The 22,035-nt window shown below is 41.4% G+C and overlaps 1 protein-coding gene across 1 annotated transcript in view; it reads left to right on the forward strand.

The window, feature by feature from the left end:
* LOC124607385 overlaps positions 1 to 22,035 on the forward strand; it is a 445,395-nt gene that overhangs the window by 279,262 nt on the left and 144,098 nt on the right. Inside the window, exon 4 of the mRNA XM_047139701.1 lies at positions 13,880 to 14,099. Within this exon, the coding sequence (XP_046995657.1) occupies positions 13,880 to 14,099 (220 nt within the window). The remainder of the gene's footprint in view (positions 1 to 13,879; positions 14,100 to 22,035) is intronic.

The following is a 22,035-nucleotide window of genomic DNA, read 5'->3' on the forward strand; positions in this document are numbered from 1 at the left end:
AATGTACGTTGCAAAAGCAGCTGTAGTGGGTCATTATACCCCATTCATCCGAAACAGCGCACACCGCGTATTAATAATTTTTCATTTTCTCTGTTCACTGATTGCCAGTGAGGATATTACATGAAAGTGACTTCAACATAAATAAACAGATCCTGGTTTTCACCTACAAGAGATAGTTACGTAATCCTGTGAATAATTCGTTGGTAATTCAAGATAATACTGAGCTGGAGGAAGGGACAGATCATGCTAGTTTCGTGAAAGTGGAAGTGGTGAAACAAAACAAAACACAGTCTTGTAAAATGAAATTGAAGACTATTCCAAAACTGTGTTTCTTAATATAAAAATACGTTAGTATAATCACTTTGTAATACGTACCTACCTACAACGTAACTAACTGATAGAGTGTAGTTTATATGACGTGCATAGTTTTTATGCCTGAGTCCAAAAAGTAGCCTTTTTGGAACTAAAACTCTGTAACGCAGCAAAATAGCAAAAGGCATGTAGCAAATAAGTAAGACTGACATGCATTCGATTGAAAAATAATTTGCCAAACGGAAAGGGAAGTTATCTGATTACTTCCAAGTGGCCCGCCACGAATTTCTCTCCTACGCAGAACTCTTTATTTCAGGTTATCAATTGCACCCTAGGTTCTCAGTAACTTGCTGGATGTACTCCGATCTCCAACGTTCTCTAAGTTTCTACCCTGTACATCTCTCCTGGCACGATGGAAGTTAATCCCTGATGCCTTAGCACATGTCAGTTTGACCTGTTCCTTCTTCTTGTCAGAGTTTTCCATATGTTCCTTTCCTCGATGATTCTGCGGAAATCAGCTCATTCCTTACCTTATCAGACCGCCTAATTTTCAACATTCTCCTTTAGCACTACAACTCAAACGCTTTGATTCTATTTTGTTCCGGTTTTCCCACTGTCCATGATCCACTACCATACAATACTGTGCTCCAGACGCACAGTCTCAGAATTTCTTTATCATATGTTAGACGTTACTGGCTCCTCTTGACTAGGAATGCCCCTTTTACCAGTGCTACTCTGTCCTTCTTGCTTAGTCTATCATGCGCTATTTTACTCCAAGGGTAGCAGAATTCCTAACCTTAATCTATCTTATGACCTACTTTTTGGATGTTAAGTTCCTGGCTTTCCTCATTTCTTCTGTTTCTCATTGCTTTTGTCTTTTTCTGATTTACTCTCAATCAATATTCTGCACTCAATGGGCTGTTTCTCCCATCCAACATATCCTTTAATTATTGTTCATTTTCATCGAAAATAGCAATGTCATCAACGAATCTTATCACTAATATCCTTTCATTCTGAATTTTAATCCCACTCTTGAACCTTCATTTTATTGCATTCGGGAGGACGACGGTTCAATCCCGTCTCCAGCCATCCTGATTTAGGTTTTCCGTGATTTCCCTAAATCGCTTCAGGCAAATGCCGGGATGGTTCCTTTGAAAGGGCACGGCCGATTTCCTTCCCCATCCTCCCCTAACCCGAGCTTGCGCTCCGTCTCTAATGACCTCGTTGTCGACGGGACGTTAAACACTAACCACCACCACCTTCGTTTTATTTCCGCCATTGCTTCTTCAATGTATAGATTTAGCGGTAGGTGCTAACGACTGCATTTTTGTGTTACACCATTCTTAATTAGAGCACTTATCCATTGATCTTTAATCATATTGTTTATAACACTGCAATTGTATTTACGTAGCTTGTGTAAACCAAATTTTGTTTATTACGTACTATACCCCAACAGTAAAAGTAGTCCTGTCACGGAAAAGCCAAGTATAGCACTACCGTCCGCTACTTCTATACCATAACCTCAAAGTTGGAGGCAGTTTGTAAAATAGAACGATTTCGTTAGAGTAATTATGGTATAAAGTAACAGAGCAGTGTTACCCTCTGAGAGGAATTTTGTTATGTTGACCGTGTTGTACCTAACGGAGGTGACTTATCAGAAATAAAAGTCAGAATTACGTAAATATTCGAACAGTAACAAACAATATTTTTGCCTCTCTACACTCTTTAAAGAATAAAGAAAACGGTCGCCAGCCTAATTAGGCAAGAGAATGATTAACATTCTTGTTTAATAAAATAGGTATGAGTAACTTCAACGGACAAACACAACCTATATTTTGCTAAACGCGAGTGCAATGAACTCTGACACCTGCATATGTTCACGGTGAGATTTGAGCTGACAGAGCAGAACAAACTATTTGCATAAATATAACAGATGACGAAACACACTATTACTTTCAGGGCTTACTCAAACCGAATAAGTTTTATAACATTACTATTAATATTCACAACAGAATCGTAAATTGGACATAGGTTAAGTATTATCTTTCAAACACTTTCCTAGTTGACATAGAATTATAAATGTAGTTCACTGAAAAATTATGAGCTGGTCACAGGTTAAGTCTCTCTCAGTTAAATACTTTACTATTTAAAATGAAAGTTAATTGGAATTCACTAACAGGTTACTTCTCACTGTCTTTTGAATAAAGAAATTATTGTTTTCATAAATAGTGGTCTTCCCGTTACTTGTTACCTAGCATTAGCACAATAGACAAACTGTGGATCCTGTTATGCTATTACTATGCACTTCCAATACACAAGAGAGTCAAACACTTAGCAAACAACTATTTGGCCTTGAGGCTTTCATTTTTTCCACAAACTAGGACACTCGGTAATCATAGTTCGAATGGAGAGGAACCTGAGAGGTGTTGTGATAGGGAAAAAATCAAGGTAGGTACATAAATTCAGTTATAAATTACCTTATATTTGTGCACACTAAAACATCCAATAAGCTGATCCTTCACTGTACATTATTATAGTATTGCGTTACAGTGATTGCGTAATTTGGTGGCAACTGCATGTTGGTAGGTGGATTTGCAGGCAGAATTGCTCGACTCTGTCCCTTATTGGTGGAGATGATAGACACCATTTCCAGAATAGTTCCAGCTATTTATCCATCCATCCGAGGCATTGGTAAGCGACAGGAAAAGCCTCTCTAGGAACCAGCATAATATACAACATTTACATGGGCAGTGCACAGTTTGGTAGCTCGTCCCCGACTGACTCTTGCTCCACCTCTTCTACCTAGGCCAACCACAACTTGCGCGCGCTACACAGTTCAGTTCCCGAGGGGAACTACCACACCGTTTACATATAACGTAACTAAGAAGTGACGGTTAGCAATTACACAACAACAGCCAAACATTTTAAATAAAACAGAACCTTTGCACATATTGACATTTCTATAAACATTATTTAAACAAATTCCAAATATATACAGTAAGTTTTTTCTTCCTCCGAATGGGACAAAGAATTTAAATGACAGATACACTACATTGCATAGAATAAATTCATGCCATCAAAGTTTTTTACAAAGAAAGGAGTATACAATTTTGTGTTATCTATTCAATCAAATAAATTTACAGAAGCTCAACGATGTAACATTAAATAAAATAAAAAGCAAAATAAATCAGTACAGTATTAGAGCTATAGTGTTACATGCTCTCTCTTGGTGCTTGTACGAATTGAAAACAACGCGTCTTTTCATGTAGCTCATCCTATTTATCTGAGAATTTGACCTTGCCTCATTTCATATTATCCATGGTTTTTCTAAATCTACAGATCCTATGAGCGTATCTTGGTTTTTATTTATCCTTCCTTTCATTCTCGAGCGGAAATCAGAACCGCATCTCTGGTTCCTTTATATTTCCCAAAGGCAAACTAAACGTCACATAAGTTCCTCACCTTTCTTTTCCATTCTTCTGTTTAATAGTCTTTTCAACAGGTGGGATCCTTTCTTTTCCATTCTTCTGTTTAATATTCTTTTCAGCAGGTGGGATCCATGGATTTTAAGCTCATTACCCAGGAGCACATACAGACTCAGATCACAATATAGTAGTGATGAAGAGTAGGCTGAAGTTTAAGACATTAGGCAGGAACAATCAATACGCAAATAAGTGGGATACCGAAGTAATAAGGAATGACGAGATACGGATGAAGTTTTCTAACGCTATAGATATAGCAGTAAGGAATAGGTGAGTAGACAGTATAGCTGAAGAGGAATGGACATCTCTAAAAAGGGCCACAACAAAAGTTGGGAAGGAAAACATAGGTACAATGAAGGTAACTGCGAAGAAATCATGGGTAACAGAAGAAATACTTCAATTGATCGATGAAAGGAGGAAGTACAAAAACATTCCGGGAAACACAGGAATACAGAAATACAAGTCGCAGAGGAATGAAATAAATAGGAAGTACAGGGAAGCTAAGACGAAATGGCTGCAGGAAAAATGAGAAGACATCGAAAAAGAAATGATTGTCGGAAGGACAGACACAGCGTACCAAAAAGTCAAAATCACCTTCGGTGACTTTAAAAGCAAGGATGATAACATTAAGAGTGCAACGGAAATTCCACTGTTAAATGCAGAGAAGAGAGCAGATAGGTGGAAAGAATAAACGGAAAGCATATATGAAAGGTAAAATTTGTTTAAAGTGATAAAAGAAGATACAGGACTCGATTTAGAAGAGATAGGGGATCCAGTATTAGAATGTAAAAGAGTTTTGGAGGACTTAAGACCAAATAAGGCAGAAGGAATAGATAACATTCCATCAGAATTTCTAAAATCGTTGGGGGAAGTGGCAACAAAAGGATTATTCGCGTTGGCGTGTAGAATGTATAAGTCTGTGGACGTACCATCTGATTGTCGGCAAAGCATTATCCACAAAATTCCGAAGCTGGCAAGAAATGTCAAGTGAGAGAATAATCACACAATCAGCTTAACAGCTTATGCATCCAAGTTGCTTACAAGAATAATATACAGAAGAATGGAAAAGAAAATTGATAATGCGCTAGAAGACGATCAGTTTGGCTTTAGGAAAGGTAAAGGCACGAGAGAGGCAATTCTGATGTTGCGGTTCGTTATGGAAGCAAGACTAATGAAAAATCACGTTCATAGGATTTGTCTACCTGAAAAAAGCGTTCGACAATGTAGAATGGTGCAAGATGTTCGAAATTCTGGAAAAAGTAGGGGTAAGTTATAGGGAGAGACGTGTAATACACAAAATGTACAACAGCCAAGAGGGATTAACAAGAGTGGACGACCAAGAACGAAGTACTTGTATTAAAAAGGGTGTAAGACAAGGATATAGCCCATCGCCCCTACTTTTCAAACTATACATCGAGAAAGCAATGATGGAAATAAAATAAAAAGGTTCAGGAGTGGAATTAAAATTCAAGGTGTAAGGATATCAATGATACGATTCACTGATGACATTGTCCTCTTGAGTGAAAGTGTAGAAGAATTACGTTATCTGCTGAACGGAATGAATAGTCTAATGAGAATACAGTATCGATTGAGATTAAATAGAAAGAAGACGAAGCTAATGACAGTGTTAGAAATGAAAACAGCGAGAAACTTAACATCAGGATTGATGGTCACGAAGTAGATGATGTTAAGTAATTCTGTTATCTAGGCAATAACATAACCAATGACGGACGGAGCAAGGAGGACATCAAAAGCAGACTAGCAATGGCAAAAAGGGCATTCCTGGCCAAGAGAAGTCTACTAATATGAAATATCGGTCTTAATTTGAGGAAGAAATTTCTAAGAATTTACGTCTGGAGTACATCATTGTTGGTAGTGAAACTTGGACTGTGAGAAAACCAGAATAGAAGAGAATCGAAGCATTTTGAGATGTGGTACTACAGAAGAATGTTGAAAATTAGGTGAACTGATAAGGTAAGCAATGAGGAGGTTCTGCGCGGAATCAGGGAGGATAGGAATATGTGGAAAGCATTGAAAAGGAGAAGGGACAGGGTGATAGGACATTTGTTAAGACATGAGGGAATGACTTTCCATGTACTAGAGGGAGCTGTAAAGGGAAAAAATTGTAGAGGAACAGAGTTTGGAATACATCCAGCAAATAATTGAGGAAGAAGATTACAAGTGCTATTCTGAGATGAAGAGGTTAGCACAGGAGAGGAATTCGTGTAGGGTAGCATCCAACTCATCAGAAGACTGATGAAAAAAAAAATACACAAAACTTTTCGCGCTTATGCGCTTATCTGCCACTACTCTCTTGAATATTGGGTGAATGATATTTTTCGGAAAGTACGTCGACAGTCCAATAGATTCTACACAACAACTGTAATACTTGTTTGGTTGCCATTTCACCAGCGAGTATAGAAATTACGATGGAAATTTATCAGTCTTTTCTGACTTGTTTGATCTCTAGTCATCAAGTACTCTTCTAAATTGTGACCAATGCATGTAAGGATGTAGAGGCATATCTCACTAGGAGTAAGATACTGCATACAGGAAAATTAACCTTTGGAGAAAAGAGAACCACTTGTTTGAATATCAAGAGCTGAGATGGAAACCCAGTTCTAAGCAAAGAAGGGAAGAAGGGAAAGCAGAAAGGTGGAAGGTGTACATTGAGGGTCTATACAAGGGCGACGAACTTGAGGACAATTTTATGGAAATGGAAGAGGATGTAGATGAAAATGAGATGGGAGATATGATACTGCGTGAAGAATTTGACAGAACACTGAAAGACCTGATTGGGAACAAGGCCCCGGGAGTAGACAACATTCCATTAGCACTACTGAAAGCTTTGGGAGAGTCAGCCCTGACAAAACTCTACCTTCTGGTGCGCAAGATGTATGAGACAGGCGAAATACCCTCATACTTCAAGAACAATATAACAATACCAATTTTAAAGAAATCAGGTGTTGACAGATGTGAAAATTACCGAACTATCAGTTTAATAAGTCACGGCTGAAAAATACTAACGCCAATGCTTTATAGACGAATGGAAAAACTGGTAGAAGGCGACCTCGGGGAAGATCCGTTTGGATTCCGTAGAAATGTTGGAACAAAGAACACGTGAGGCAATACTGACCCTACGATTTATCTTAGAGTAAGGCAAGGCAAACCTACGTTTCTAGCTTTTGTAGACAGAGAAAGCTTTTGACAATGTTGACTGGAATATTCTCTTTCAAATTCTGAACGCGGCAGGGGTAAAATAGAGGGAGCGAAAGGCTATTTACAATTTGTACAGAAACCAGATGGCAGTTATAAGAGTCGACGGGCATGTAAGGGAAGCAGTGGGTGAGAAGGGAGTGGCACAGCCGTCGTTGTAGCCTATCACTGATGTTATTCAATCTGTATATTCAGCAAGCAGTAAGGGAAACAAAAGAAAAATTCGGAATTGGAATTAAAATCCATGGAGAAGTAATAAAATCATTGACATTCGCCGATGACACTGTAATTCTGTCAGAGACAGCAAAGTACCTGGAAGAGCAGTTGAACGGAATGGACAGTGTCTTGAAAGGAGGGTATAAGATCAACAAAAGCAAACCGAGGATAATGGAATGCAGTCGCATTAAGTCGGGTGAGGGAATTAGTTTAGGAAATGAGACACTTAAAGTAATAGATGAGTTTTGCTATTTGGAGAGCAAAATAATTGATGATAGTCGAAGTAGAGAGGATATAAAATATAGACTGGCAATGGCAAGGAAGGCGTTTCTGAAGAAGAGAAATTTGTTAACATCGAGAATAGATTTAAGTGTCAGGAAGTCGTTTCTGAAAGTATTTGTATGGAGTGTAGCCATGTATGAAAGTGAAATATGGACGATAAATAGTTAGGACAAGAAGAGAATAGAAGCTTTCGAAATGTGGTGCTACAGAAGAATGCTGAAGATTAGATGTGTAGATCACATAACTAATGAGGAGGTATTGAATAGAATTGTGGAAAAGAGAAATTTGTGGCACAACTTGACTAGAAGAAGAGACCGGTTGGTAGGACATGTTCTGAGGCATCAAGTGATCACAAATTTAGCATTGGAGGGCAGCATGGAGGGTAAAAATCCTAGGGGAGACCAAGAGATGAATACACTAAGCAGAATCAGAAGGATGTAGCAACAATACTGGATCCCCAACTTATCGACTACAGTTGCTTCTTCTCTCAAGTCATCAGACACGTCCTCCCCCTCATACAGGTCTTCAATCTACTCGCTACACCCGTTCGATCATTTCTCTGCGTTTAACAATAAAATTTCCATAACACTCTTAATATTACTACCCTTGCTTTTAATACGACGGAATGTTGTTTTGGCTTTTCTATACTCTGAGTCATTTCTTCTGACAATAATTTCTTTTTCGATTTCTTCACAATTTTGCTGTAGCCATTTCGCCTTAGATGACCTGCACTTCTTATTTATTTCGTTCCTGAAGGACTTGTATTGCTGTACTCCTGTCTTTCACTGAACATTTTCTTAGTCTCTTATCTCGTCGACCTGTTATCCAAGGATTGGAGTTACCTTTTCTGACAGTCCAACATTGCAGATCGTCGTTTTTAGAGATGTCGACCGTGATGTTCTTATAGCAGTATCAACAACCTCATCATTCTTCAGCACTTCAGTATCCCACTGCCTTCCACACTGATTATTTCATACAACCCTCTTAAACGCCAGTCTGCCATTCATCATTACTAAATTATAATCCGAGTCTGTTCATGGGTACGGCTTACAGTCCAGTATCTGATTCCTGAATCTTAGTCAGACCATGGTATAATCAAACTGGAATCTACCCGTGTTTCCGGGTCTACTCCGAGTATACGTCCTCCTCTTGTGATTCTTGAAGAGAGAATTTGTAGTTACCGTCTTAATACAGAACTCAATAAGTCTTTATACTCTCTCATTCTAATGCCTAGCCCGTTTTCTCCCAGAGCTCTTTCCTCTCTTCGGTTCACTGCAACCACGTTTCAGTCTGCCACGATTATTAGATTTTCATCTCCTGTCAGATACTCATATAACTGGACTGATGACCATAGATGTTAAGTCCCATAGTGCTCAGAGCCAACTCATATAACGTTCAGTATTCTCTCTCTCTCTCTCTCTCTCTCTCTCTCCCTCTCTCTCTCTCTCTCTTCCTCTTCCGATCTTTGTTGGCGTCTGTTTGCTGTCGAATTTAATGAGAACAACCCTATCACTGAATCGCTTACAGTGGCTCAGCCTCTACCATAATTTGTTATTCGTAATGAATTATTATCCCGATATCTCATTTGCTGTCGCTATTACCTAATATTGATCGATGTGACCAGAAATCCTTATCTTACTTCCACATCACTTCACTGATCGCCTCTATATCTAGAATGAGCTTTTGCATTTCCCTCTACAGATTTTCTAGCTCTCGTACTATTTTCAAACTCCTCACATTTGTTTGTATATCGACGCACGTTTTCCAATATGTCTATAACGAATAGTGAACAACTCGCAGACACGCAACACGACGTATTATCAGTGGTACTAAAGAGATCGCATCCGACAGGGGCTCGAGATGAGTGTCCGCCACGTCAATGTCAGCCTTTTTCAGTTTCTGCTCGTTGTGAATGCAAGACCATCACCATCGTTTTCCAAGAGAAGAGAGCGAGAGAAACAGTATGAAGTGGACGTGAGGATTCGGGTACTTCACAAAAACCCGTTGCCCACAGTAGCATTGCATGTCTTCAACAGGGAGATTAAAATTAAGGAAGACGTTCTTACGCCGAAAAAGTAGATCCTGTCGCCGCCATACTGCTGCGTCTTAGCGGAGTGTTCGTGTTGCAGAGCTGCTCTTCGATCTCACTTAAAACAGGAAGAAACGATCAGCTGTTTTGTTACGATGAACACCACGCTCCACGACTGAGAAATGGCTTAAATTTTTTTTTTCAACTGTCTGATGTGAGCACTCATCCACAAAAGTACATTGTTTCAAATTACTTACTCAAAACTGACTGTCAGTTCAATGCATCAGTGCCAATAGGGTATGTTTAACAGAAGGTTTTAAGGAAGCAACTGACTTCTAAGACCCGCCAAGTGGCGGACAGGCCTTAACTGACGTCAGTGCTCGGCATAAATAACGCCACGTCTTTTTGTTCAAACCTCCTTGCTCTTCAATAAACCAAACAACGCGGGAACTGGAAATTAGGATTTTTGGCGTGTAGCTTGGTCAGACGAGATGCGAATTTATCTCTTTCCAAATGATGCGATTCGTCGAGAGCACTGACGGCCCCTTGTGACATCTGATACGCTGTGTGTGCAAAGTGTTGTTCAGGTGTGAGGTGGTTCTGAAATTATTAGGGGGTGTTTTTCATACCAGAACGTGTACTCACTGATTTTTATCGCATTGAAGATTTTAAGGTTCCTAGCTCATTTCTGGTATTCAGTAAGAGTGATAAGTGTTATTAGCTGTACTTTTATTCGATGTCTCATACTTCACATTTTTACACTGGATATTTTTGAAACAGAAGTTTTCAACAGTCAATGTGTTACATCACAGAGGTTCTGAGTGCAAGGAATGTTATCTCTGGTTGTCATTAGCGTTGTCATTGCTAGTATCATTCTGTGAGAAGTAAGCTAGTGAGTCTTTCTCGACGTATTCCACTGATGAATTCTTGTCGGGTTATCAGCCGAGTGGCGGTGTCGTCTTGTCGCAACGTTTCAATGAGTTTCGTTGGTAGTGTTGAAGCAGGCATACATCTATTGGTGTGCCAAAGCTGTGTGCCCGGTGATTTCGTCACTAGTTAACAGAAATTATAAAGAGCAACGAAAGACCATGTGTGCGGAATTTCTTGCACGTTACAATGCTGATCGTGACAATTTTTTGTCCGACAGCGTTTCAGGCGATGAAATAAGGGTTCACCATTTCGAACAGGAAACCAAACGGCAATCCATAGCATGACTCCAAATCCCCTCTCCTCTTCAGCGCAGTAAATGTAAGACATTAAAAATACTTGTTTAGACTTATAGTCCCATTTGGACAATTAATATTACAGATTGAGTTCACATTGAGGCTGCTGTTTACCGTAACAACACAGCTGTCTTCAGTGTACGTTAGGGATATCATGTTATTGGCGAGTAACACCGTCTCTAGTCTCCGACGAGGAAAAGAGGCCGCAAGTTTCTTCTGGTGTGCCATTAATTAGACCCGTAGAGTCATAAAGTTGGCCTATTTCAATTGTTAGGTTGTTCCAGATAGTCCCAGAAACACTCTGCGACGTTGAAAGCGGATAATTTAGCAGGCAATTTGAGATGCGATACTGTGCCTGCGTGTTCGTCAAACGAGGGGCGTATGCGTGCAGCACTATGAACTGGCTGTTGTCATCTTGAAAAAAAGGCAGCTTCCAGGGCATAATCACCACCCAGAAGGCTCAAATATGCATAGTGGTTCATCTTTTATATTGCTGGTTTTGTTGACGCGAACTAAAGTGAATTGAACTGAACTTGTTTCGCGTTTGTTTGTGTTGTCATCCTGAACAATGAAGTGATGTAATTATGTAACGCAGTCTGATGGAAAAGGTCACTAAAACTATTTGAAATTACCCACCGACGTGACAAAACTCAAGGAATACTTCTTAATAGCATATCGGCCCTTCGTTTTCCTGGCGCAGTGCAGAAACTCGACGTGTACTGGATTCAACAAGTCGTTGGAAGTCCCCTGCAGAAATATTGAGCCTTGCTGCTTCTACAGCCGTCCATAGTTGAGAAAGTGTTTCCGGTAAAGGATTTTGTGCACGAACTGACTTCTCGATTATGTCGAGCCCACCACAGCGGCCGGCTGCTCAAATTTTCCAAAAAAAATGGCTCTTGGCACTATGGGAATTAACTTCTGAGGTCATCAGTCCCCTAGAACTTAGAACTACCTAAACCTAACTAACCTAAGGACATCACACACACCCATGCCCGAGGCAGCGTTCCAACCTGCGACCATAACGATCGCGCGGTTCCAGACTGTAGCGCCTAGAACCGCTCGGTCACTCAAATTGTCCAGAATATTGTTTGAATCAATCTTTGCCCAGTGGCAAGGCGCATTACCACGGGAACATGAAGTCCATGAATGGCTGGAAATGACGTTTAAGTAGCCAAACGTAACAGTCTCCAGGCAGTGATCGGTTCAGTCCACGCTATGTAAACACAGACCACACCATTATGCAGTCACCAACAGCTTGCACAGTGCCTTTTTGACAACTTGAGTCCATGGCTTCCTGAGGTCTGTGCCACACTCGAACCCCGCCATCATTCTTACTGCCTGAAATGAGGTGCCATCTGATCAGGCCACGTTGTTCCAGTCGTCTAGGGTCCAACCGATATGGTCACGAGTCCAATGTAGGCTGTACATGGTGGCAGCCAGTCAAGGAATATTTTAGGGAATTTGTTTAAAAAAGGCCCAGTGAAATCTTTACAAGTTTTCTCCCAGCGTATCTTACGTTGTACCTATTTGACACAAGTTGCCTGTCTTGCAAAACCGAGGCAGTTCTGTCCAGTTTGCGCTGCTGACAAGAGACACACTGAGACCTCTGCTGAAACTGCTAGCGAATTCACGCCATTTGCTTTAGCCAATAGCGTGCGTGGGATACAGGTCACGTGTGTGGACGCTGGAGTGATCTGTGGTGCGGAACACAGTTGCCTCTCTCTCTTGTAATCCAGACCTCGAGCAGAACAGACGTCTTTTCGGAAGGCAGAGCCTCTGCCTCTGCTTTCCACGACCGGCCACCAGCCTAAGTTAACATGAACCGCTTCTCCTCCTGTTGCCCATTTCAATTCATTGTTTAACCTCCTAGACTGGCCTAAACCTGGTGACTTCCGTCCCTAGGCGCGCCCCTTGTATACCGTACATCGAAATCACCCGCTTTCAACGTCACAGAATGCTTCTGGGACTATCTGGAACAACCTAACAATTGAAATAGGCCAACTTCATGACTCTACGGGTCTAATTAATGGCACACCTGAAGAAACTTGCGGCCTCTTTTCCTCCTCAGAGACTAGAGACGATGTTAGTCGCCAATAACATGATATCCCTAACGTACACTGAAGACTGCTGTGTTGCTACGGTAAACAGCAACCTCAATGTGAACTCAATCTGTAATATTAATTGCCCAGATGGGACTATAAGTCTAAACAAGTATTTTTAATGTCTTACATTTACTGCGCTGAAGAGGAGAGGGGATTTGGAGTCATTCTATGGATTGCCGTTTGGTTTCCTGTTCGAAATGGTGAACCCTTATTTCATCGCCTGAAATGCTGTCGGACAAAAATTGTCACGGTCAGCATCGTAACGTGCAAGAAATTCCACACGCATGGTCTTTCGTTTCTCTTTATAATTTCTGTTAACTAGTGACGAAATCACCGGACACACAGCTTTGACACACCAATAGATGGATGCCTGCATCAACACTACCAACAGACATGTCCACTTCTGCAGCGATGCGTTTGATTGCGATCCGTCCATCGATTGAGAGTGTCCGCACGTTCCAACATTGCAGCTGTGTGTGGCAAGCGGGAGATTGGACAGGTTTGTCTGACTTTGTGTGCGATGATGACAGACGCCTCACCCAATTAGTCCCCGCCCTTTTGTTCACTTCCAGGTCTCCGTAGACGTTCTGCAAGCGCCTATGAACATCTGCAATGCTCTGATTTTCAGCAAGAGAAACTAAATGACAGCTCTCTGCTTGGAAGGCACCTCCGTTACAGACGCCATTTTGAAGGCTACGCATACTGCCGCATCCTATAGGATCTTCATGGAACTACAGGGCCGAAGCAGGAATATTTCTATATTTCCCAGATTCTGCATTTTTAAACCGAAACTGCCCGAGAAAAAAAAGTGTTACATCACTAACTGAACGCCCATCGTATAATTGACGATTTCGGCTGCAAGCGCTATTCTGAGAGGAAGAGGTTGTCACAGATGAGGAATTCGCGGCGGGCCACGTTAAACCAGAGGACTACTGATAAATAAGACCTCCGCTCATCAGTCTTGCCCCTATGCGCTGGCAATGGTTATGTGAAGTGCTTCTGTTTTGAATGACGCAGGTGTCGTGGGTGCGGCGGCGCCCCGGCTCTGAGGAGTTGCAGCTGCTGACGGTGGGCCGGCAGACGTACTCTGGGGACGAGCGGTACGCCGTCAGCTTCCAGTACCCGGACAACTGGAGGCTCACCGTGAGCGACGCGCGGCCCGCCGACCAGGGCGACTACGAGTGCCAGGTGTCCACGCACCCGCCCCGCACCCTGCGCTACAGCCTACTCGTCACAGGTAAGCCTGCCTCATTGCTCGCAGTTTCCACTTTTTTCTTTCCATAGCACGGCATTTTTGGCCGGGAAACTCCATCGAGGCCGTTTGGCCACCTGGTGCGAGTCCTTTTATTAGACAACACTTCGGCAACTCGCGTCGATGATGATGAGGACAACACAGACCCAAAAAGAGAAAATACTAGACCGAGCTAGGAAGCGAACGGGTGCACGGTGATCGAAAGTTTGATGCGCAGAGCACAACACAACGAGCTGCTGACCCTTCCCGGAGTGACAACTTTGTGTGCGTATTTTTTTGAGTCATAATTGCTATGTTTGCGCACCGTGACTGTGTGAAATAATTATTTATTTCAAGTTTCTGCTACCAGTCACTTTTTATTTTATGCATAATCTATCATAATGCAATGCGTTTCAAATCAAATGGTTCAAATGGCTCTGAACACTATGGCACTCAACTGCAGAGGTCATCAGTCCTCTATAACTTAGAACTACTTACACTTAACTAACCTAAGGACATCACACACATCCATGCCCGAAGCAGGATTCGAACCTGCGATCGTAGCGGTCGCGCGGTTCCAGACTGTAGTGCCTAGCACCTCTCGGCCACCCCGGCCGGCGCAATGCGTTTGGAACATGTTCTGTTCATCAACAGGCGTTTATACATACATACAGAGAAATGTTACTTAAAAATAAACGGTCTTAAACTAGATTAATCTAGAACTCATTCTTCATTGTTTTTTACTGTAGATGCTGGTGTGGCATTTGGGGTGGAAGAAGGGGGGCAGTGTATGGCTAGAAATCGAAATCAGTGATGTCTTCTGCTGGTTTCCTTCCTTGTGGTTGCCTCTGTAGATCACAGCAATTTCTTCGTCTTGCTGCTTCACTTGAATCACTGGTGTAATAGCGGAGCTGTTGATTGACATTACACTATTGCAGATTATATATTGTCACTGCCAACGTAATTTTCTGCGAAATTGCTTCGATGTTATACGGCCGCATTCAACGTTCTGTTTATCTACCCATGGTCCCCAACAATAGTTTTCTGTCCTACAATTTTACGGTTGATAGAGCAAGCAAATAAATTACTGTGATGACAGATTTTTAACTCTTATAGCTAGAGAGTTAAACCGACGATGAACGGAAACGTTAATTTTGCAGTAAATATTATATGTTGGGGGAACAACTGGCTTCTTATTTACCTTACCATATCAGCTTAGAACCTCTCAAGTGCGCCAATATTGTTCGCACTAGCAAGTCGGTCTTCATAAATTAAGCAGCAGGCAAGTTCTGAGTAATTACTACGACTCGTAGCGATCTCAGTTAGATAGCCGTAATGGTGGTTAAACAGATATCGTGCAAACCGGTTATTTGCTTTCGTAGAACTAGACTCGCTGTTAAACCTGTCAGTAACATACCAAGGCTTCAACTGTACAAAATAAAATAAAATGACACAAGGGTTAAGCAAAAATGAGAGTTGCTCTCAGTTAAAGAAACTTACATTTCTACATACATCTAAACAGATCGCAGCTGGGTGGAGGAAAGGTGAAGAGAGAAGTAACAAACGATGTATGTCAGACAAAAGACGAATGTCGTTTTACAACGATAAGATTTTCTAAATTCACTACTCCAGACCTTACGTTTTATGACTTCATGTCGCAAATACAAGTGGTTTTTATTCATCACAAATAACAGATTTATATTCAGACTATTATATTTTCTCTAAAATAAGTAGTCTTATTAAAACAAGAGAAAAAGGAGAAAATTACAAATATGTCGTTTAATTGCCACATATTTTCACTATTTGATTTAATTCTGGAAGAAGTCTTTTTAATAACACAATATAACGTTTAATGGCCAATGTTTAGCTCAGTTATAATGTCTGGGCTGAGGTCCTTGTCGATATAGAGTGTTTTCTTGTATGGACCTTATAACTCTGAATATTCAAGCAAACTTATTCACAAAACTTGCAAATCTACTCTGGCCCAAATACGTAGATAAATGGATTAAGCTTTGCCTCACGCAGTACGCCAGTGTGAGTGAACCCACTGTAAGTTCTAGCGACGGTGGTAGCAAAGCTAGTCATGTGTTTTGATTCGAAGAATCACGGTCTGCGACAACTGTGCAACACAGTCTTCCTACCTATTGCTGTAAACATTCCCGTAGAGTAGTAGGTCTAGCAGTTATCAGTGGCATAAGTGTTTTGTTGACTGGCTTATTCTTTTTTTTTTTTTTTTTTTTTTTTTGAGTCATCGATCTTCTGCTTAACACTTTCAAAACCTACATTATCAGTTATTTACTGGATGTATTACAGTCTCCGTCTTCCACTACAGTTTTTACCCTCTACAGCTCCTTCTAGGACCACAGAAGTTATTCCATGATGTCTTAACCAAGGAAGTTATTCTCTAATGTCTTAACAGATGCCCTATCATCCTGTTAGTGTTTTTCATATAATCCTTTCATCGTTGATTCTCCGGAGAACCACCTTATTCCTCACCTTATCAGTCCGCTTAATTTTCAACATTCTTTTTTAGCAGCACATCTCAAATGCTTGGATTTTCTTCCGTTCCAGTTTTCCCCCATGTCTCACCGCCTCATAATGCTGTACTCCTGTGGTGTGCATACTGTAAGACCTTCGGTACACACACGATCAGATTATTTGACTTGTCGCTCTAACGAAGTAGGCGAGTGTCAGCAATATGTCTCGTGGTCTTATCGTGGCGTGTTTATCTTCTGCCGTTAGGTCAGACGATAGAAATGCCACTTGCACGCTTAGAGTAGCAGATTGACGGTGACCAACTTTAAACAGAACTTGATTAATTTTCACACGCATTTATTAAAGTAATAAAAAGCGTAGACATTACGTAACTTGATTCTGGATGCTGTTTCCAATTGGCAATCTGAAGTTCCTTTGGTCTTGGTACGTTAATCTTATTCTCACATAATTCTGATACTTAACAAAGTGTCAATTCATTGATCTTCATGGCTATGTACAGGAATATGGTAATCTTACTAAGTGCAAACTGAAACTTGACTACAGACTGTTGCAGACAAATGCAGACTGAGTCATCGGAGGTCTGTACACTCGTTATAATACCTCACGCGGTCGGGTATCACTGCGAGAGTGTGATCCGCGAGGAGAAAAGGTTCTACAGCAGCAATCTCATTGGCTGCGTTACATATTAATAAGCGGATCGGCGGAAGCAGAATTTGGTCCGTCTGTACGGCAGCACCATCTCGTAGTGCGGACACGGACGAGCGCTGCGCCTGCGCTGTTGTGCTTAGCGAGGCGCGCTCTAGAGGGAAAGTTGTGTACGCGTTGACTACGGGGAACTATGTACACAACAACTCCAAACGTACATTCTCAGAAATTCCTTTCACAAATTAAAGGCTATGTTTGATACTAGTAAACCTGTCTTTTCCAGAAATGCACTAATTGCCAGTGCTAATCTGCTTTTTATGTGTTCCTTGCTCCGTCCGTCATGGGTTATTTCGATGGCTACGTAGAAGAATTCTTTAACTTCATCTACTTCGTGATCACCAATTCTAAGTTTCTCGCTGTACTCATTTCTCCTACTCATCATTACTTTAGTCTTTCTTCGATTTACTCCCAAATCATATTGTACTCGATAGACCATACATTTCATTCAGCAGATTCTCGAATTCGTCTTCACTTTCACTGAAGATAGCAAGTTCATCAGTGAATCTTAACATTGAATTCCTTTTACCTTGAATTTTAATCCCAATCTTAAACCTTTCCTTTATTTCCGTCTTGCTTCTACGACGTATACATTGAGCAGCACTGGCGAAAGACTACGTCCCGTCTTACACTCTTTTTAATCCGAGCAACTCGTTGTTGGTCTTCCACTCTTATTTTTCCCACTTGGTTCTTGTACATATTGTATATCACCCGTCTTCCCCCCCCCCCCCCCCCCCAGCTTGCCCCTAATTTTCCTATTATTTCGTACATTTTGCTCCAATTTACATTATCGAACTGTTCTTCCAAGTCGACAGATGCTGTGAACGTGTCTTTATTTTTCTTATGTCTTGCTTTCATTTTTAACCGCAACGTCAGAACTGTCTCTCTGGTTTGCTAAATCCAAACTGATCGTGGTCTAACAGATCCTCAATTTTCGTTCCCATTCTTCTGTATATTTTTCTCGTCAGCAACGTGGATACATGAGCTGTTAAGGTTGTGCAATAATTCTCGCACTTGTCGGCCCTTGCAATGCTTCGCATTGAGTGGACGATGTTTTGCCGCAAGTCAGATGGTATATCGCCAGTCTCATATAGTCTACGCATCAACGTGAATAATCGTTTTTTTGCTACTTCACCCTAATGGTTTTAGGAATTTTGATGGAATGTTATCTATCCCTCCTGCTTATTTGATTTTACGTCTTCCAGAGCTCTTATGAATTCTTATTTTATTGTTGGATCCCTTATTTCTTCCGTATGGACTCCAGTTTCTCCTTCCATCACGTCATCAGATAAGTCCTCGCTATCATAGAGACCCTCAATGTACTCCTTCCATCCATCCGCTCTCTCTTCTGCATTTAACAGTAGTATGTCCATTACGCTCTTAATTTAGCAGCCCTTCCTTTTAATTTCATCCAAGTTTGTTTTCGGTTTTCTGTATGCTGAATCAGTCCTTCCGACAATAATTACTTTTTCGATTTTTTCACATTCTTTCGGCTGCCATTTCGTCTTAGCTTCCATATACTTCCTGTTTTGTTTTTTTCATTCTCATTTCTAGTCTAAATCCCGGAATGTCCCTGAACATCATTTTTTTACTTCCATTTTTCATCGATAAACTGAATTATTTCTTCTATTATCATTATCTCTTTATCGTTACCTTCCTTGTAGCTACGTTTCTCTCTCCAACTTCAGTGACTGGCCTTTTTGAGATGTCCGTTACTCTTTAACTGAACTGCCTACTGGGCTATTCATTATCATTTATTTATAGCCTCATAGAACTTCAAGCGTATCTCTTTATTCAATAGTACTTCCGTATTCCTCTTATTTGCGCACTGATTCTTCTTGACTGGTCTCTGAAAGTTAGCCAACCCAATATCTGACTCCGTGATCTCTGCCCGAATGTGATGTAGTGCACCTGAAATCTATCTCTGAGCATTTTCCGAGTATACCTGCTCCTCTTGTGATTCTTTAACAGGGTATTCACCATTACCATCTGAAATGTATTGCATAACTCAATTAGTCCTTCTCCTCTCTCGTTCCTAGTAGCAAGTCCATTTTCTCCCCTAACCCTTTCCTCTACTTCTTCCCCTGCAACTGTACTCCAATTCCCCATGCTCTTTATACCATAAAAAAACGCCGAGACCACTGTGTGTTTCTGGCGATCTCGCGAAGCAAAGCTTTGTGAACGGTCATGTAAAATCGACGCGACGTGCTTCTTGTAAGCTGGGCGTCCTATAAGCTCTCCATCCTCTCTCTCTTCTGCATTTAACAGTAATATGTCGATTATGCTCTTAATGTAGCAGCCCTTCCTTTTAATTTCATCCAATTTTGTTTTCGGTTTTCTGTATGCTGAATCAGTCCTGCACAAAAAAAAATGGTTCAATTGGCTCTGAGCACTATGGGACTCAACTTCCGAGGTCATTAGTCCCCTAGAACTTAGAACTAGTTAAACCTAAGGACATCACAAACATCCATGCCGGAGGCAGGATTCGAACCTGCGACCGTAGCGGTCTTGCGGTTCCAGACTGCAGCGCCTTTAACCGCACGGCCACTTCGGCCGGCCCTGCACAAATTAACAGTAGCGTTTAGTGGTCCAATATTATATCGACTGGATGTGAACGAAGATTTCATTGGAAACATTATTTTCAGTGATATCTCCAGTGATAAGTCGACTTTTCACTTACGTGGTAAAGTTAATTAATGGAACTGTAGGTTCTGGAACAGTGAAATTCCGCGAAGTTGGAACATGTTCATGGCAGCTTAAAAGTTATCATCTCTTGTGCACTCAGCACATGTAACAATTTCAGCCATTTCTTTTTCGTCGAGAAAACAATCAACGGAACAGTGTACTTCGATGTGATGGAAAACTTTTTAATCTCACTGATTGAGGAAGCTGGACAAGACCGCAGCGTACTCTTCATGCAAGTTGACGCTCCGCCGCACTAACCGATGTCTGTGATTACCTCCATAGCAGCTTTCCATGTAAAGGGACTGGTCGAGGTAAGCCGCTTCCATTGCTCCGCGTTCACTGGAACATGACATCTGTTGAATTTTCCTTGTACGGTTTCATATAGGATACAATGTTTGCAGTACCGTTACCGGATACTCTAGCAGAGCTCAGAGCAGGAATATACGCCGCACTTTAAAAAGGTACGCTAGCATTCGCAAGAAATGGACTTTAGATGGGATGTGTCCCACATAACCAATGGATGTCACATTTAATCTCCTTAAGCGAAACGTTTGCGGCGCTTTGCAATAAAAGACACTAAATCTGTATCTGTTGTTCATATGAATACATCTACAGTTTGTCCCACATTCATATTACGCACTCATAGAGGTTTCAGAGGCAACGTAGTAAATCAAGTTCTACATAGGAACTGACGTCCGGAAACGTCTTCCAACGACGAGCAGGCCGTCAAGGTTAGAGGCGCCAGTGCGTGTAAATGTATGATAGCGTGATGATGTTACAAACAATCAACAATGATAGAGGCGAGTAAGTTTATCAGTTTCAGGCAAGGATCCTCCCACCGGAAACGAACGAGTCGAAAGTTATAAGCGAAAACCAGTCTGATACCTCTGACAGTGGAATACGTGTACCGGTATGGTCGTTGCTAATATTGTATGGTAGGCAACTTTCAGAGCTGGTAGTATGGACCAAAGCAAGAAAAGAGTCTAAAATGCATACCTTAAGCTCTATGTCCACTTGTTCAATAGAGATGTGATTCACTTACTAGACTTCTACAGGTGCTGACGCCTATAAATTTGACACTCTATGGCGTCGTTGGATCACGTTTCCGGTTACGGCTTCCTATGTAAAACTTATTGCACTAAGTCCCCTTCTACAATATGTAGAAGTTTATAATATGAATTGGGGAACACCCAGCATATGAAGTTGGAAATCTGTTAAGTGCTTGGCCGGCCGGAGTGGCCGAGCGGTTCTAGGCGCTACAGTCTGGAACCGCGCGACCGCTACGGTCGCAGGTTCGAATCCTGCCTCGGGCATGGATGTGTGTGATGCCCTTAGGTTTAAGTAGTTATAAGTTCTAGGGGACTGATGACTACAGATGTTAAGTCCCATATTGCTCAGGGCCATTTGTTTTTGTTAAGTACTTTTGTAAACACCCCGTAAGAAACAGTTCACTGACATTTAATCCAGAACTGCGGGAGACTTGAAAGGTCAGGATGTGGCCGAAAAACCTATCACTTGTTTAAGTTTGGCCACAGCTTCCTTCTTTCCTCGTTTAGATTCATAGACTATTCATTACTTGTGCCATCTGCGCTAGTAACCTTCTGCGCTCTTCATCACGAGCATTATGACTATCGCTTAAGAACGTCAGATACCTGTGCCACCTGAGCCCGTCCAACATTCTTATGTAACACCAAATTTTATGGACAAAGTTACGCCACACACCTGTTCAAAGTGTTGACTGGCAGTCTCAGTGCCCTCGTTACGTGTGTTAACCTTGTACAGTCAGTTCATTTTCGGTTTCTGCTGGGGTTTCATGTATCACCGTTTTCCTGTGTAGTTTTGACTCTAGAGATTTGGACCCCACTTTTATTAAAAACGGGTCTGCTACCTAAAGATTTTCAAATTAAGTTCGTTGGCCAAGCAAAACTGTAATTCCTACTTTTGGTGAGTAGTTTGCAGTTACTTTCGAAAAAGAAGCGAAGGCAGTCTTTGAATGATTCACAGTTCCGCGGGATCCTTTCTTTTGCTGTCCTTCTCAGACGTCGCGGAGAGGTATTCC

This window comes from Schistocerca americana, chromosome 3 (assembly GCF_021461395.2).
Source record: "Schistocerca americana isolate TAMUIC-IGC-003095 chromosome 3, iqSchAmer2.1, whole genome shotgun sequence".
Classification (NCBI taxonomy): Eukaryota; Metazoa; Arthropoda; class Insecta; order Orthoptera; family Acrididae; genus Schistocerca; species Schistocerca americana.